The sequence below is a fragment of the Hypanus sabinus genome, chromosome 21, assembly GCF_030144855.1.
Source record: "Hypanus sabinus isolate sHypSab1 chromosome 21, sHypSab1.hap1, whole genome shotgun sequence".
Taxonomy (NCBI): Eukaryota; Metazoa; Chordata; class Chondrichthyes; order Myliobatiformes; family Dasyatidae; genus Hypanus; species Hypanus sabinus.
This window is the reverse complement of record NC_082726.1, coordinates 51,368,952-51,387,494: the sequence shown is the minus strand read 5'-3', so window position 1 is coordinate 51,387,494 and position 18,543 is coordinate 51,368,952. Positions and strand designations below refer to the sequence as shown.

At 40.9% G+C, this 18,543-nt stretch overlaps 1 protein-coding gene and 1 long non-coding RNA gene across 9 annotated transcripts in view; one reads left to right on the top strand and one right to left on the bottom strand.

Annotated features, from left to right (window-relative positions):
- The window catches only part of LOC132379044 (uncharacterized), a 44,572-nt gene extending 26,449 nt beyond the window's left edge, over positions 1-18,123 (bottom strand). Inside the window, exons 1-2 of the long non-coding RNA XR_009507275.1 lie at positions 17,897-18,123; positions 4,036-4,157 (exon numbers count right to left, since the gene is read on the bottom strand). This is a non-coding gene — a long non-coding RNA (uncharacterized LOC132379044). The remainder of the gene's footprint in view (positions 1-4,035; positions 4,158-17,896) is intronic.
- Positions 1-18,543, top strand: part of LOC132379043 (PH and SEC7 domain-containing protein 1-like) — a 222,282-nt gene that overhangs the window by 133,446 nt on the left and 70,293 nt on the right. For all 8 annotated transcript variants that reach the window (XM_059946520.1, XM_059946519.1, XM_059946523.1 and 5 more), the window contains 3 exons: positions 21-133; positions 5,371-5,429; positions 13,967-14,056. In XM_059946520.1, the coding sequence (XP_059802503.1) occupies positions 21-133; positions 5,371-5,429; positions 13,967-14,056 (262 nt within the window). The remainder of the gene's footprint in view (positions 1-20; positions 134-5,370; positions 5,430-13,966; positions 14,057-18,543) is intronic.

Here is an 18,543-nt window from a genome sequence, read left to right as displayed (position 1 = left end):
TTTCAACTGTCTACTTGCAGGGCATTCTTGAAGGAGTTTGCACTTATGGGAGAGACACAGGAGAGGGAGCGAGTACTGATTCACTTTTCACACAGATACCACCAGTGTAATCCGGGCACCATCTCTGCAGAGGGTAGGTGTAAAGATTGGCTTTATCTGTCACCTGCTCATAAAAACATGTCATAAAATATTACTTTGTGTTAATGACCAACACATTCTTGAGATGTGCTGAGGGCAGCCCACAAATGTCAGCATGGTTCTGGAGCAAATGTGGTATGTTCACAACTTACCAACAGTAACCCATACACCTTTGGAATGTGGAAGGAAACCAGAGCAAGTAGAAGATGTGAATTCCGTCATGGGAAGAATGTACAATCTGCACGCAGACAGTAGCAGGAATTGAACCCCTATCTTACAAATGGCATAGTAAAGCTTAAGCTAACCACTACACTACTGTGCCTGCTTATTTCTCCTTGTTTAAAAACCGGTGGAAAAGTAGTCATCATTTTCTGAAACATTATCTTCTCTATAAATGAAAAGTTTCTCTGAAGCAGCAGTAACAATTAGGAAGATACTTACATAATTTTGACTCTGGATTTGAGAATGGAATATTTTTAGTGAGTCCTTGGGTTGCAGAGAATTGAAATTAGAATTGGCTTATTATTGTCACATGTACCAAGGTACAGTGAAAATAATTTCCTGCGTACTGTTCATACAGATCAATACCTTACACAGTGCACTGATGTGCTGTAGTACGAGGTAAAACAATAGCAGAATGCAGAATAAAGTGTAACAGCTACAGAGGTTGTTAAGTGTAGGTAGACATTAAGATACAAGATGATAACAAGGTAGATTGTGAGGTCAAGAGTCCATCTTATTGTACAAGGGAACCATTCTATAGTCTTATAACAACAGAGTAGAAGCTGTCCATGAACCTGGTGGTACGTGCTTTCAGGCTTTTGTATCTTCTGCCTCTTGGACATTGGAGAAGAGGGAACATCTGGGTTGGGTGGGATCATTGATTATGCTGACAGCTTTACTGAGGCAGTGAGAATTATAGACAGAATCCACGGAGGGAAAGCTAATTTCCATGATGTGCTGAGCTGTGTCCACGACTTTCCACTGTTTTTTGTGATCACTTGAAGATGAGGTGCCTACCAGGCTGTGAAGCATTCAGGTAGGATGTTTTCTATTGTGCATCAATAAAAATTGGTCAGACTCCATGAGGACCTGTCAAATTTTTTTAGCCTCCTGAGGAAGTAAAGGAGCTGATGAGATTTCTTGACCATGGGATCTACATGGTTGGACGAGGACAGGCTAATGTTGATGTTTGCTCCTGGGAACCTGAAGCTCTCAGTTATCTCCACCTCAACATTTTAGTGAATAGAACATTGTGTGTATTATCAGGTGAAAGTTAGTGTAGTTGGTCTCAACCCTAGAGTTTTAATGCTCTTTTGTATTTTGTTCAGGTTCTGGGTTGGGGCATTCAGTGAAATGACTCCCCAGCCTCCCATATTTTCCCTCCATTAACAAACTCATCCTGAACTCCTGCCATTGACTCCACTGACTGTCACCCAGACTCTATTCTTTTATCAGCCCTTTTATGCTCCAACAGCAAAGCAATACATAAACTAGAGTCTGTAAATAAAATCAAATATTGCTTCAGGCGCTATGCAGGTCAGGTAACAACTGTGGAGAAGGGAAAGCAGGAAGGAGAGAGAAACAAATTTAATGTTAGAGATTGATGACCTTTTGCTAAAACCATCCTAATCAACATGATCCACAGTGCTCTGATTTTATTATCACAAATCAATTGGTGTCATAGATTCAACAAATCAAAACAATTAATGACCCTTTCCGTCTATGACTTATGAATCTTTCATCCTCTCCAAAATCATATACAAATTGCTTTAAATCTATTGTTTGGCCATCTCTGTGAGTCCCTCTAGGCTTGAAGTCCTCTGAAATCTGAACAATCACATACTTCTTTTCTCCTGTCCATCACTTAATTTCTCCACTACTGGTGGCCATATCCTCTGCTCTGAACAACCCACACAAAGTGCTGGTGGAACACAGCAGGCCAGGCAGCATCTATAAGGAGAAGCACTGTTGACGTTTCAGGCCGAGACCCTTCGTCAGGACTAACTGAAATGAAAGATAGTAAGAGATTTGAAAGTAGTGTGGGGAGGGGAAAATGCAAAATGATAGAAGACCGGAGGGGGTGGGATGAAGCTAAGAGCTGGAAAGGTGATTGGCGAAAGTGATACAGAGCTGGTGAAGGGAAAGGATCATGGGACGGGAGGCCTCGGGCAAAAGAAAGGGGGAGGGTGGAAGCACCAGAGAAGCATCCTATGGTGCTTCCTATGGTGGTGGAGTCTAGGACTGAGGGTACAGTCTCACAATAGAAGGAAGCTCTTTAGAACAGAGATGAGGAAGGAATTCTTTAGCCGGAGCATGGTGAATATGTGAAATTTATTGCCGCAGGTGGCTATGGACGCCAAGTCATTGGGTATATTTAAAGTGGAGGTTGATAGGTTCCTGATTTGCAAAGGCTTCAAATCAATCAGCCATGATAGAATGGTGCACACTTGATGGGCTGAATGGTCTATTTCTGCTCCTATGTCTTATTATTTATGATCATAAGCCTTAAAATCAACCTGATTGACTTACCTCAAGACTATCTCTTTTAATATATTTTTAACTGGTTTGATACATCTTTTGTTTGATAATTGCTCCCAAAATGTACATTTCATTATGTTAAATGTAGTATCTGAATAATTTATTCACTTTAGCCCTTCTTAATCCTTCCAGTGATCTGCTGATGCTTTTAAAATATTAAGTCACAATTCTGTCTTTGAATGAAGTGGTCTAGTTTCAGTGATGGATACATAAGGAACTAACAATAATCATCCCCATGGTTACCTTGAGTGTTATGTCCTTGTTTGCTAAGTGAGAAACACTTATACACAGCAGAGCAGTTTGAGGTTCAAGGAAAATCAGCAATATCACCTATTTCTTCCTATTGTACTGTACATCGAATTACTCTGAGAGAAACCAGTTTCTAAATTAAACCATTCCCACATGAATCCTGTAATGTCACTAGAATCCATTTGAAGAACTTTGTAAGATTTCATTCCAGGTTTTGAATCAAAATATCCTTCGCTAAATTATCCAGTTGGGATGAAGGGTATTGACTTGAAACATCAGTTCTGGTTCTGTCACTACAGATCCGGCCTGATGTGCTGTCCTGCCCAATCCTGACCTCTGGTAATGTCTGTGCAGAGTCTGCAGATTTTCCAGTCACAGTGTGGATTTCTTCCAGGAACTCCAGTTCTCTCCCTCATCCCAACATGTGGGTTAATTTGCCCCTCTAAATTGGCCCTTGGGGTGAAGGGGCAGTGGGGTTGGGTAAGAATCTGAAGGGAGTTAATGGGAACTTGGAGAGAACAGACCTGGTCGAAGTTTATAAAATAATGCAAGGTGTAGATAGGGTCGGCAGTCATAATCTTTACCCAGGTGTAGAAACATCGATTACTAGAGGACATGCACTTCAGGTGAGGGGGGAAGAGTCAAAAAAACATATGCAGGCTAAGTTATTTTACACAGTGAGTAATAGAACCACTTCATTAAGCACGTCCACTCCATCCACCTAAAGCAGATCTTCCTAGTGGTCAAACATTTTAATTCTGATTCTCATCCCTGTTCTGACATGTCGGTCCATGACCTTTTCTTGTGCCAAGACAAGGCCACCCTCGGGATGAAGGAGCATCGCTTTACGTTCTGTCTGGATAGCTCTAAGCTGATGGCATGAATATCAATTTCTCCTTTTGGTGAAAAAAAAATTGCCTCCCCCTCCTTCTATTCCCCACTCTGGCCTTTTACTTCTTTTCACCTGCCTATCATTACCCCTGAGTCTCCTTGTTCTTCCCTTTCTCCTGTGATGCACTCTCCTCTCTTACCAGGTTCCTCTTCCCAGCCCTCCCCACCAGGCTTCACGAATCATCATTTGGCTATCCTCCTCTCCCCCCCCCTTACCTTTTTATCTTCCCCTGTTCAGCACTGAAGAAGGATCCCAAACATTGACTGTTTTTTGATTTCCAAAGATGCTCCCTGACTTGCTGAGTTCCTCCAGCATTTTGTGTATGAATAACTGGTACCTGGAAAGGGAAAAATTATTTCCTCAATTATTTATTTATTGCATCCAGCACTCTCCCAATTTAATCCTGGTCTAATTGCAGGACAATTTACAATGACCAATTAACCTACCAACCAGTATGTATTTGGACTGAAGGAGAACACTGGAGCACCCTGAGGAAACCCACACAGTCCATTACAGCTAGCGGCAGGAATTGAACCTGGATTGCCCACAGTAAAGCGTTGTGCGAACCGCTATGCTACTGTGCCAGCTGAGGTTGAAGCAGTCGCAAAGGTGAAATTTAAGAGTCTGCAGGCGGAAGAGATCTAGGTTAACACAGAACATGTTTGGTGCAGACGTGTTGGACTGAAGGGCCTTTTCCTCTGCTGTACTCTTCAATGTTCTATATGTTACAGGGAAACTTGTTGGGGGAGTGAAATTGTGAGGGTGGTGGAAACTCAGTGAGCCAATGCACCCCTGTCTATGTCACAAAGGAATATGGAACATGACCTGAGCCCACCGGACCCATACTGAGTCAGGAGGGTTCTAATGTTTCCCATTCTCAACCCTACCCAGAGGCACGTGCAGAAACTGTGCGCGCTGCACATACGTTACCTCTAACCAAGAGCTAAGCTCACATTTGAGAATGTATGGTGCCACCACTGTATGCTCAACACCTTCCAAATTTATCTGACCAGAACCTGATCAGAGAAGCTAGTTCAAACCCAACGCATATAGTCAGATTCTGTCTGGCTCTGGGCATGTCTTCAGACTCAGTTTGACTCAAGTTTGGAAATGTTCTTTCAAAATCCTGGGGAATCTTTATTGACTCTGTTCTCTTAAAAATAGATTGATAAGACAATCAGAATTAAGCCTGGCCGATTGAGCTTCCAAAATTCATTTTATTGATGCTGATGGATTGAAGTTAGAGGCAGCACAGTTGTAAGAATGCCATATATTTGGTGCTCCCACACAGAGCATCTGTTCCAATTTTTGGTGACTCATCTCTTCATAACAGTAAAATCAGATTGTTTTTATGCTTTCATCTAATGAAAACTGTACTGCAGGTTAGGGAAATGTTGGCCCACTCAAAGGGTACCTGTACACCATCCGAGCACGAGGAATAATGTGGATGTTGTAGTTAATTTGAGTGTGAAATTTGGTTGGGACTGGCCAGTTGGGTGAAATGGTTTCTTCTAGTCTTGTACACTCATATAAACTCTATCCTTTTACAGATGGGGTACATACACTTACTTGTGCACTGATGCTGCTAAACACAGACCTTCATGGACATGTAAGTACCAAAGCAAGCCCAATATTTGTGTAGCTCCATTCACCATCACCCAAGCTTATTAGTCAATGGTTGTAATGTGGCTGTCAAGCTACATGTAGCAGGCACCTACTGGATACTGAACCTACAGTACACATACCTAAATATCCTTACTGGATACTGAAAGGCCCAGCTAGAGTAAATGTAGAGAGGATGTTTCCATGAATAAGGACACAGCCTCAGGGTAAGGGCACATCCCTTTAAAACCAAGATGAATTGGGGGGTTGGGTAGGGGGAAGCTCTTCAGACAGAGTTGGTGAATCTGTGGAATTTGTTGCCCAAGATGCCCAAGACCATAGAGGCCAAGTCATTGTGATTAAATGCTGATAATTTTAAAAGTGATGAGGAATTGACACAGAGCAAGACATGGGAGAGGAGTATGTATATACCAAAGTTCAAAGTAAATTTTATTATCAAAGTACATATATTTCACTATATACAACCCTAAGATTAATTTTATTGTGGGCATACTCAACAAATTTATGGAATATTATCTATAACAGAATCAGTGAATGGCCATCCAACTTGGGTGTTCAACCAAAGTGAAGAAGACAAAAACTGCAAATTCAAAAAGAAAGAAATATTAATAATAAATAAATAAGCAATAAATATTTGGAACACGAGATGAATACTCCTCGAAAATGAGCGGTTAAGTTGTGGAAAAACTTCAATGATGGGGGCAAGTAAAGTTGAGTGAAGTTATCCTCTTTGGTTCAAGAGCCATGTGGTTGAGGGGAAGTAACTATTCTTGAACCTGTTGGTGTGAACCATGAGGCAGTTGTACCACCTTCCTGATGGCAGCAGTGACAAAAGAGCATGTCCAGTGTGGTGGGGGTCCCTGATGATGGATGCTGCTTTCTTGCGACAGTTTCTTCTAGATTTGTTAGGTGGTGGGGAGGTAGTATGTATATATTGGAGACAGTGCCATGCTTTCTTCATAATTGCACTTATGATCTCGGCACAGGACAGGTCCTCTGAAATAATAACCCCAAGGAATTTAAAGTTGCTGACGCTCTCCAACTCTGATCCTCCCTTGAGGACTGGCTCATGGTTTCCTTCTGAAGTCAATAATCGGCTCCTGATTATTGCTTACATTGAGTAAGAGATTGTTGTTCTGGCACCATTTATACAGATTTTCAATCTCTGTTCTATATGCTGATTGCAGTCACGATGGCATCGGTGCACTGCAGTGACGTCCTGTGGGCTGAAACAATAACTCTAAATATACTTATAAGGTGCTGCAGGGTAACTTCTCTTCTCAAAGGTGACACCACTGACCGTGGTGTTCTCAGTGGTGCTGAGAATGCCGGCCGGGATTTGTGTGGTCGAAGTTCAGAGTAGAGATTTTTTTTCTTCCAATGTGTCTTATGTCCAAATATTAATGCCCTTGAATTTCAATTGTCCTGAAAACATAACTTGATCCAATATATAAACACAAGAAATTCTGCAGATGCAGGAAATCCATAGCAACACACACAAACTGTTGAAGGAACTCAGCAGGTCAGGCAACACTTATGGAAGAGAATAAACATTTGACATTTTGGACAGAGACCCTTCATCTTGCTCCAATACCCCATATTCAACATCTGGAGAATTTGATTTGTATGTGTAAAATCTTTGTGTAAAGAATTTTCACAAACTCTTTACAATACTTATCAAATGTTCTGAGGGGTCTTAAATAGTATGGAGGGGGGATGGGAACCAGAGCACCAAGTCAGAAAGTGGAAGGATTGAGAGGTAGATGTTAGTGACAGTGAAAACAAGCAGAAGCAAAGTAATAGATGTGATGGGATGGATAGTTTGAAGTGTGGGTATTTTAATGCTAGGAATATTATGGGTAAAGATGATGAACTTAGAGCATGAATTAGTACATGGAGCTATGATGTTGTGGCCATTACAGAGACCTGTTGACTGATGGACAGGAATAGGTGTTTAATATCCCAGGGTTTTGATCTTTTAGAAAAGTTAGAGAGTGACGTAAAAGAGGTGGGGAGTTGTACTCCTAATCAGAGATAATATCACAGCTGTACTCAGAGTAGACATAATGGAGAATTTGTCCAGTGAGTCTATATGGGTAGAACTCAAAAATAGAAGGGATGCAATTACTCTGATGGGATTGTACTATAGGTATCCCAGTAGTCACTGGGACATTGAGGAGCAGATATGCAGACAGATGAAGGAAAGGTGTTAAACAGTAGGGTTGTTGATGTGGGGGACTTCAACTTCCCTGATATAAACTGGGACCTTCTTAGTGCAAGTGGTTTAGATGGGGCAGAATTGTTAGGTACTTCCAGGAGGTGTTTTTAAATCAACATCTACATAGTCTAACAAGAGAAAGGGCTGTGTTGGACCTGGTGTTGGGTAATGAGCCTGGCCAGGTGACTGACTTTTCAGTGGGTGAACAGTGACTACAATTCTTTAAAGTTTTAAGATAGCTATAGATAAGGGAACTTGCAGGAGAGTGTTAAATTGGAACAGGGAAAATTATGAGAGCTTTAGTCAAGAACAGCTGTTTTTGGGCACGTCCACATCTGACATGTGGAGGGTGTTTAAAGACCAACTGTACAGAGTACAGGACAGGTATGTACCAGTCAGAAGGAAGTAACAAGGATGGCAAGGTGAGAAACTTTGGATGTTGAAAGAGGTGATGAATTTTGTCAAAAAGGGGAGAAAAGGTATACAACGCTCAGGAAGCTGGAATCAAACGGTGCCCCTGAGGATTATAAAAAAAAAACCCTTTTGGATCTTTTAAAAGCATTAAGGTGGATAAGTCTCCAGAACCTGATAGGATACATCCTAGGTTATTGAGAGAGGCAAGAAAAGAGATTGCTGGGGCCTTGACCAATATCTTCGTGTCCTCTCTAACTACAGGTAAGGTTCTGGAGGACTAGCAAGTAGCTAATGTTGTTCCATTATTCAAGAAAAGAACAAGGAAACTATAGTCTATAGTTCTGGAAACTATAGACTGATGAGTAGGAAAGTTACTGGAGAGAATTCTTAGAGATAGGATTTATGAGCATTTGGAAAACCATGGCCTAAATCAGACAGACAGACATACTTTATTGATCCCGAGGGAAATTGGGTTTTGTTACAGTTGCACCAACCAAGAATAGTGTATAGATATAGCAATATAAAACCATAAATAATTAAATAATAATAAGTAAATTATTCCAAGTGGAAATATGTCCACTTATAATAGGGAGAGATAGCATGGCTTTGTGCAGGGCAAGTCATGTCTTACTAACTTGATTAATTTTTTTGACAAGGTGACATGGGTAATTGATGAAAATAGAACTTGTTGATGTTGTCCTCATGGATTTTAGTAAGACATTTGACAAGGTCTTTCATTGGAAGCTCATTCAGAACATTAAGGTTCATGGGATCCATGCTGAATTGGGGGTTTGGATACAGAACTGGCTTGTCCACAGAACACAGAGGGTAGAAGTTGAAGGGACTTCTTCTAGCTGGAGGTCAGTGATTAGTGATTGAAGGTCAGTGTTCTGCAGGGGTCTGTAATGGGTTCTCTGCTGTTTATGATGTATATAAATGAGCTGGCTGAAAATGCATGTGGGTGGGTTAGTAAGTTTGCAAATGATATGAAGATTGTGGTGTTGTGGATAGTGGGGAAGACTGGAAAAGAATACAATGGGATCTAGATCAGTTGCAGATATGGGTGGAGAAATGGCAGATGAGTTTAACCCAGCCAAATGTGAAGTGTTGCACCTTGGTAGGTCAAATGCAAAGAGACAGTACACTGTTAAGGGCAAGATCCTTAACAGTGTTGATGAGCAGAGGAAGCTTGAAATCCAAGTTCGTAGCTGCCTGAAAGTAGCCACACAGATTGATAGGGTGGTTAAGAAGGCATATGGCATGCTTGCCTTTATAAGTTGATGCATTGAGTTCAAAAGTTGGGGAGTAATGTTGCAGCTTCATAAAACTCTAATTAAGCTGCTTCTGGAGTATTGCACACAGTTCTGGTCATCCCATTATAGGAGGATGCTGAGGCTTTGGAGAGGGTGCAGAAGAGATTTACCAGGATGTTGCCTGGTTTAGAGGGCATGTGCTATAATGAAACTTGGGTTGTTTTCTCTGAAGCAGCAAGGGCTGAGGTGAGTTCTGATGGAGGTTTATAAGGTTATGAGAGGCTTAGATAGATTAGACAGACGATATCTTTTTTCAAGGGTTGAAATGTCTAATACCTGAGGTGAGAGAGGATAATTTCAAAGGAAATATGAGCCGTATGTTTTTTTACACAGAGAGTTGTGGGTGCCTGGACTGTACTGCCTGGGCTGGTGGTAGAGGCAGACACATCAGAGACTTTTAAGAGATGCTTAGATAACTACATGAATGTGAGGAAAATGGAAGGAAATGGGCATTGTGTAGGCAGAAAAGATCAGTTAGCCACTTGATTACTGATTGAATTGGCTTGGCACAACGTTGTGAACTGAAGGGCCTGTTCCTGTGGCTGAAATGTTTCATATTTTATTTCCCATGTTTAATTTCCAGAAAGGCATGCCACACCTGCAAACAAAATAAGAAGTAGAGGCAATGATAGATCATTCAGTCGCATTATCCTCTTCCAGTGTTAAAGTTTTGAGAAGAAAGGTGAAGACCTTTTGATGGTGGAATAGGAGTAGGTAGTCCCTCAGGAAAGAGAAGGACTTAAAACATAGAACAGTACAGCAAAGGAAAAGGCTACTCAGCCCAGAATGTTGTGTCAAACCAGCTAAAAAGCAAATCAAAAAACACCCAAACACTGATCCCTCTACCTACACCATGTCCATATCCTTCCGTCTTTCTTACATACATGTGCCTTTCCAAACGTCTCTTAAAAGCCTCCAATGTGCGTGCCTCCACTATGGTTCCACGGATGCGGAGTGATGAGGCTAACATTAATCTTTATATCTCAGCCTACTTTCCTGTGCTAATCCAGTTGCCCTTCATTTCGTTAATATTGAAGGATCTAATGTAATTACAGCACAAATTAATATAGATCTTCTATTCCAACCTTTTTTAAAGACTGGGTCATCACCTTTTGGTAACCAATTAAGTAGCGCCTCAGGGAAAATCCCAGTCACTACAGGAAGCATTGATGATTATCTAGCATGTTTGACATTGAGCCTGGCTTTTTGCGTTGTCCTGCAAGCAGTCAAGTTAATAATTTTATGGGAAATGTTCAAGGATGGGCTTCCTCAAGAGCACAAATCTGGTTATTGCATTGCAGTAATGGAGTATATTAGCTATGAGGGGAAATCAGCTATATCATGGTTGTATTCTTTGGATCAAAGAATGATATAACAGCAGAGTACACAATTATGAGAAGCTTATGTGTGGGTTATCAGGACAGACCCCATTCATAGCATTTGAGTCATAAAATACATTGTCTTGCTTTCAACTAACATCTTTTTATCTTTTATTTTCAGTGTATCCCATTGTAAAGTCCTTTGAACTACATAGTCTGTGTGAAAATTAATTATTATTATTATTATTCATTTGTTTGTTATAGAATATAGAAACATAGAAAACCTACAGCACAATACAGGCCCTTCGGCCCACAAAGCTGTGCCGAACATGTCCTTACCTTAGAAATTACCTAGGGTTACCCATAGCCCTCCATTTTTCTGAGCTCCACGTACCTATCCAGGAGTCTCTTAAAAGACCCTATCGTATTCGTCTCCACAATCTTCGCTGGCAGCCCATTCCATGCACTCACCACTCTCTGCGTATAAAAAAACCCAAAAAACTTACCCCTGACATCCCCTCTGTACCTACTTCCAAGCACCTTAAAACTGTGCTCTCTCATGCTGGCCATTTCAGCCTTGGGAAAAAGCCTCTTACTATCCACACAATCAATGCCTCACAACATCTTTTACACCTCTATCAGGTCACCTCTCATCCTCTTTCACTCTGAGGAAAAAAGGCCAAGTTCACTCAACCTGTTCTCATAAGTCATGCTCCCCAATCTAGGCAACATCCTTGTAAATCTCCTCCTTTCTATGGTTTCCACATCTTATAGTGAGATGATCAAAATGTGCTGTATTGTATGAAGTGGGCGATCATAGTCTTTGACCATGATTGTTCTTGGCAAATTTTTCAGCAGAAATGGTTTGCCATTGCCTTCTGGGCATTGTCTTAACAAGATGGGTGACCACAGCCATTATTAAGACGTTTCAGAGATTGTCTGCCTGGCGTCGATCACATAACCAAGGCTTGAGATCTGCACCAGCTGCTCACATGTCTTCATGTAACCCTGATCTGGGGGATAAGCAGATGCTACACCTTGCCGAAGGGTGACCTGTACGCTAGTGGAGGGAAGGTTTGCCTTACACCTCTGTTGGTGGAAACGTATCTCCACTCCGCCATCCATAACAGGCTCTTTGGCCCAATTGGTCTGTACTGACCAAGATCCCCGTCTAAGCTAGTTCCATTTGCCTGTGTTTGGCCCATATCTCTCTAACCCTTTCCTGTCCATGTACATATCTAAGTAGCTTTTAAAACATTGTTAATATACCTCTATCAATCACTTTCTCTGAGAGCTGATTGCATTTACAGATCAGTCTCTGGGAGAAAAGATTACCCCTCAGGTTCCTATTAAATCTCTTCCCTCTCGCTTTAAACCTATGCTCCCTAGTTCCTGATACCCTGTGCCTGGGAAAAAAGACTGTGTGCATTCACATGATCATAATTCCAAACATGATTCCTGTAACAAAAACGGTTCTAGTCAGGGGACGTTGACTTAGGGATAAGGAGAATTTGGGATCTGGAATTCAGTCAATAAAAGGCAGTGCAGGCAAAAACATTCCACTCACTTAACAAGAACACAAAGAACAATTGAAGATTTGTGAGATGTTGGACTGAAGCCAAGAGCACTGAATTAGAAATAGTCTCAATAATACTTTATGAGGTGGGGATACACACTCAGTGGCCACTTTATTAGGTACACCTGTACACTTCATTAAGGCAAATATCTAATCAGCCAATCACGTGGTAGCAATTTGATCCATACAAGCACGCGGACATGTTCAAGAGGTTCAGTTGTTGCTCGGGCCAAGTATCAGAATGAGGAAAAATATGTGAACTAAGTGACTTTGACTGTGGACTGATAGCTGGTGCCAGATGAGGTGGTTTGAGTATCTCAGAAACCCCTGATCTCATGGGATTTTCATGCACAACAGTTTCTAGAGTTTACTGGTAAAGGTACGAAAAACAAAAAAAAATCCAGTGAGCAGCAGTTCTGTGGACAAAAAGGCCTTGTAAATGAGAGAGGTCAGAGGAGAATGGCCAGACTGGTTCAAAGCTGTCAGGATGATAACAGTAACTCAAATAACCATACATTACAACAGTGGTTTGCAGAAGTGCATGTCTGAACACACAACACATCGAACCTGAAGTGGATGGCTACAACAGCAGGAGACTGCCGTCCTTCTCACTGTATATTTTAGTTTTTTGACACACTGTCATATCTCAACACTTGCAAAGATAATAGGGTCAAGAGGAGCTGGGTTCAACTTTATCTGACAGAGTAGTTTTAAAATTGCATTTCATGTTGTCTCTGGTGCTTTTGACAATCTACACAACCATACACTCCAAAGAAACGGATGATCCCGGAGTAAAGGTGTATCAGCTCTTGCCTAGATAGTGATTTATATTGGTTAGTCGAAGTCAAATTGGAAATTAAAAACAGGAAGCAGCCATCTAGCCCTCAAGGCATCTTTTTATTTAAAAACAAGTTTCTTAAAAGTTTTGCAAAGATTAAAGATTTTTGATTAGCTTTAGTTGACACATGTACATGAAACATACAGTGAAAAATGTTGTTTACATCAAATGAAATCAGTAGAGATTATGCTGGGCAGCCCGTTAAGTGCCATTGAGCTTCCAGAGCAATCAAAATTCAAATAAATCTATTATCAAAGTGCATATATGTCACCATATTCTACTGTGAGATTCCTTTTCTTGCAGGCAAACAAAACAAACCCATAAGAGAATAATAACCATAACAGACCAGACCAACTTGGTCATTCAAACAGTGTGTGGAAAACAACAAACCATGCAAATACAAAAAGAAAGAAGCAATAATAATAAATAAATAAGCAATAAGTATTCAGAACATTCAATGAGAAGTCCTTGAAATTGAGTTCATAGGTTGTGGGAACATTTCAATGATGGGACAAGGGTCACTGGAGTTTTGTTAAGCTCCAGAAACTAAACTGCCATTGTTCCACCACCCATACCCATCCTTCTCACCATTTATAAAATACTCTGTTCCATCCCTATGAATAGGCAGGGATTGGAGGGGTGCCTTTGGAATGTGGGAGTAACCAGGAGACTAGGAGGAAACCCACATGCCCACAGGGAGAACGTGTAATCTCCTTAGAGACAGTCATGAGAATTGAACCTGAGTCTCTCGCACTGTAATAACATTATGCTAACTGCTTCACTACAGTACCACTGCATGTTGTGTTTTGCTTTATTGATGAAGCTTTTTCATTTATTGATTGCAGAATATTGGCAAAAGGATGTCCTGCTCTGACTTCATCTCGAACCTGGAAGGATTGAATGATGGAAAAGATTTCCCAAAGGATTTGCTCAAGGTAAAACAATTCATTGAGATGAAGACAGAAACAGGAGGAGATCATCTACCTCCTGAGGGCTCTCTGCAATTCAGTCAGCATGTGGCTGACTGTGTCCTAACTAATTTTTATCTGGTTAGTGGAATGAATGTCAAGGGCAAAGTACAAGGCAATGAAGCAACTGCAACTCTACCTCAGGATCAGCACTCCTAACCAATGACAAATTTCAAGACATATTTACTAGTCTAGGTACCAAATCCCTTTACAAAAATTTGTTAATCTTTTACTTGACTGATGTTTGTGCAAAGGAGTATCATGTTTTACTGCCTTCTGCCAAGATATAGGATAACATTTTTCTACAGTGAAATTCCTTTGCCACAGCATTGTCTGAAGGCCTTTGACAAGGTGCTGCACATGAGGATGCTAAATAGCTTAAGAGCCTGTGGTATAATAGACAAGATACTAGCTTGGATAGAACAATGGTTGATTGGCAGGAGGCAAAGTGTGGGAATAAAGGGGTCTGTGGTTGTCTGCCGGTGACTACTGGTGTTCCTTAGTTGTCAGTATTGGGACTCCTCCTTTTAACGTTATATGTTAGTGGTCTGGATGACAGAATTGATGGTTTTGTGGCCAAGTCTGTGGATGATGCAAAGATAGGTGGAGGGGGCAGGTAGTGTTGAGGAAGCAGGCAGCCTGCAGAAGGAGTGGCAGATGGAATACAGTGTAGGGAAGTGTGTGCTCATATACGTTGGTAGAAGAAAAAATGTCTTAAAGTACAGCCTCAGAATAGAAGGACAACTTGATGGGCTGAATAGCCCAACTCTTTTCCTATGCCTAATTGTCCATTCATTAAATTCACTATCTTTTTTTATAATTTAAAACTATCATCAGCATCGTTTGTGATGCCGCCTTTCTTTGTACTATTGGCAAAGTTGGAAAACGTGGTCTGCTGGTCACAGGCTTTCATTGGGACCTTTTGGTTTGGACTGAGGATTGCAGGTTTTGTATTTAATCATACCTTGTTGCCTTTTTTTTCCTAAAAACAGTGGATTCTGGTTAATCGGGCCACTGGTTAATTGGGGCAGCTGTTTATTTGGGACAACTCTTAAAGAACAAAAATTAAATTGAGCAAGTAGCTAGAATCCACTTCAATTATTTGGGACACTGTGCACTTGTGTGGTCATTAGATACCATACTAAGTTTCTAGATAGCATTAGTTGTGTGTGTTTGTGTTTAAAAAGCAGTGATTTTTGTCACTGATAGTTCACCAGACTTAAGCAGTAAGACAATTTGGAACTGCTTTGCTCACCACAGTTTCAAGCATTCAGACTTGGAGATGCCAGAAGTGGCTGGGAGTGAAAATGAAACAATTTCACTACTCCCAAAAGTTAGGAATTATAAAGAGTTTAAGGGAGTCTTGAATGTCACAGTAAAAATGATCTTTTGGAGGATGCAGTTGTCTAAAGCATTGTATGCAGTCCATTATCTGTACTGATTTTGTTCATTTACATTCAATCATACATCATGGCAAATGAATTCCTCCATTGATACTGAAACTATTCAGAACAAGTACACCTTTTTGTAGTACTGTAGAGGTATTGGTAGTGTTCTAATTTGTTCTGTAATACATTTAAATATATAAGCGAATACTTATTTAAATGGTAGTTTGCCATTGTTATATCTGTTAACTATTTCCATGACACTTCAGCTAATTGTGACAGGCACTTAGTTGGGCTAACATATGATGTGTCTTGATGCGTCCCAGTTAACTGGAATCCACTGTATCACAATTCTGATTTCTTGTCAATGATAAAATCAGAAGGACTGTGAAATAACTTGAGAAGTTACTTTGTGAAGTTTTGTGAAGGTGCAAATTCACAAGCAGATTTGCTGTTGCTAATGTCATGATTATTTACCTCTGAACATGCTTTTGGGCACTTGTGCGATAACTGGGCTGGCTGGCATTTCATTAATGAATTGAAATTAACTTCTTGTACAAACTAATCAACTTTGATCACATCCAGGCACTAAAAACAGTCCATTGCCTCTAGGTGGATGCACACAATCTCAGATTTCCTGCTGATGCATCCCAATGCAGGGTTGTTACCCAAAGTATCAACAATTTGCTCTCTGACATCTTGGACTTTTGTGAATCCATTTCTTCTTCCTAACGCTCATTTACAGGCTCGGGGAAAACTACAGTGGATAATTAACTCCAAACCTACTCATTTCAGAATTAGGATCTGGTTTAATATCATCGACACAATGTGGTGAAATTTGTTCTTTGCGGCGGCAGTCCAATGCAGTACATAATAATAGAGAAAATAAATGTGAATTATAGTAAGTATATGCATATTAAATTGTTAAATAAGTAGTGCAAAAATAAAAAAGTAGTGAGGTAGTATTCCTTTGTTCAATGTGCCTCTGAAATCGGATGGCAGAGGGGAAGAAGCTGTTCCTGAATTGTTGAGCGGGTGCCTTCAAGCTTCTGTACCTCCTTCCTGATGGTAGCAATGAGACAAAGGCATGAACTGGGTGATGGGAGTTCTTAATGATAAACACCGCCTTTTTAAGGCATCGCTCCTTGAAGATATCCTGGATCCTATGGAGTCTAGTGCCCATGAGCCCAAGATGGACCAAATGAAGTTTATAACTCCTGGACACTTTTTTCGATACTGTGCAATAGTCACCTAGCTCCCTCCATTCCCCCATACCAGATAGTGAAGCAGCAGACAGTTAGAATACTCTCCATGGTACATCTGTAGAACCTATCCCAGGCCCAACTTTGGTGACATGTACACTTTGTAAAATCTCCTCAAATTCTTTATGAAATATAGGTGCTGTTGTGCCGCTTTTGTAGCTGCATCAATAAGTTGGGCCTAGGATAGATTCTCAGAGATATTGACACCCAGGATCTTGAAATTGCTCACTCTTTCCATTTCTCTATGAGGACTTACTTGCTTGTCTTACTCTTTCTGAAGTCATAAAAGGACACTCTGGCACCTGGAGGAAAAGTGTGAGGATACAGGGAAAATGTGTAAACACTACAAGTAGAGCCAGTGGTCAGGATTGAACCTGGGTGTCTGGAATCATGAGGCAGCAGCTCTGCTGACTATGCTACTGAGCTGCCTACAGTTGTCAAGGAATTTGTGATGCCCAGATAAATGAGACACCTTTTATATTGTCCTTCCAGGGAGAACGTTGCAGGTTAACTGAAGGACTTTAGTGGTGTGCATGTAGCAGTGGTTTGGGCAAGCAATGTTATTGTCTTTAAGTTAGAATAAGGATTTTTATCATTTACATTGCCTGTGAAATTTGCTGTTTAGTGGGAATAGTATAGTGCAAGATATATTATAAAAATATATAGTGCAAATGATGAATAACCAAGTTGTGTTCATGGGTTAAGATTGTGTTCAGATGCTTTGACCCCAGCATCTGCAGAGTATTTTGTGTTTGTGTTCATGGGTTCATGGACTGTTCAGAAATCTGATGCTGGAGGGGAAGAAGCTATTCCTGAAATGTTGAGTGTGTGTCTTCAGGGTGCTGTGCCTCCTTCCTGATGGTATTACTAAGAGAGCATGTCCCAGGTGATGTAGGTGTTTAATGATGGACACCGCCTTCTTGAAGCAGAACCCTTTGAAGATGTACTTGATGATGGGAAGGCTTGTGTCAGTGATGGAGCTGGCTGAGTCTACAACTCTCTGTCAGCTCTTTGTATCCTGTTCCTTGAAACCTCCCATTCAGACGATGATGCAACCAGTTAGAATGCTCTCCATGGTACATCTATAGACATTTGCTAAGAATCTTTGGTGACAAATTAAATTTTCTCAACCTCCTAATTAGGTATAGCTGCTGGCCTACCTTCTTTGTGATTGCATCAGTATCTTGGCCTCAGGATAGACCTTCTGAAATGTGGATACGCAGGGAGTTGAAGCAGCTCATTCTTTCCACCGATCAGCCCTCAACTTCCCCTTTCTGAATCAAATCCTTGGTCTTGCTGATGTTGAGTGCCAAGTTGTAAGACCACTCAGCCTTAAATATGAAATCCATTAATAGTTCCAGCAAGGAATGAAAGAGAAAGTTCTTTGGAGGAGTGCTGTGCGTGTGAAACTCATTGATGCATACAGTTCAGAAACAATGAATGGTGTTGCCTAGCAACCAGGCATGCACACTGGACAGTTGGAATTGAGTCAGGCGAATGAAAATTGATTTTTCAGTCTGTTTAGTCATATTGCCTGAAATGAACTGGAAATAAATGCATAACTCCTCAGAGGCCAAACTGTTAATAATTTAAGACAAAAATGTACAGGAGAAACTGGTGAGTGTATTGCTGTATGGAAGCTTTGCTTGTCTGGACCCATAGACTGATAGTGGAGGCTGCTACTTCACAGTAATAGTGTCTCAGGTTCAATCCTGACCTCCAGTGCTGTCTGTGTGGAGTTTGCATGTCTTCTCTGTGACCATGTAGATTTTTGACATGTGCTCCGATTTAGTTCCACATCCCAAAG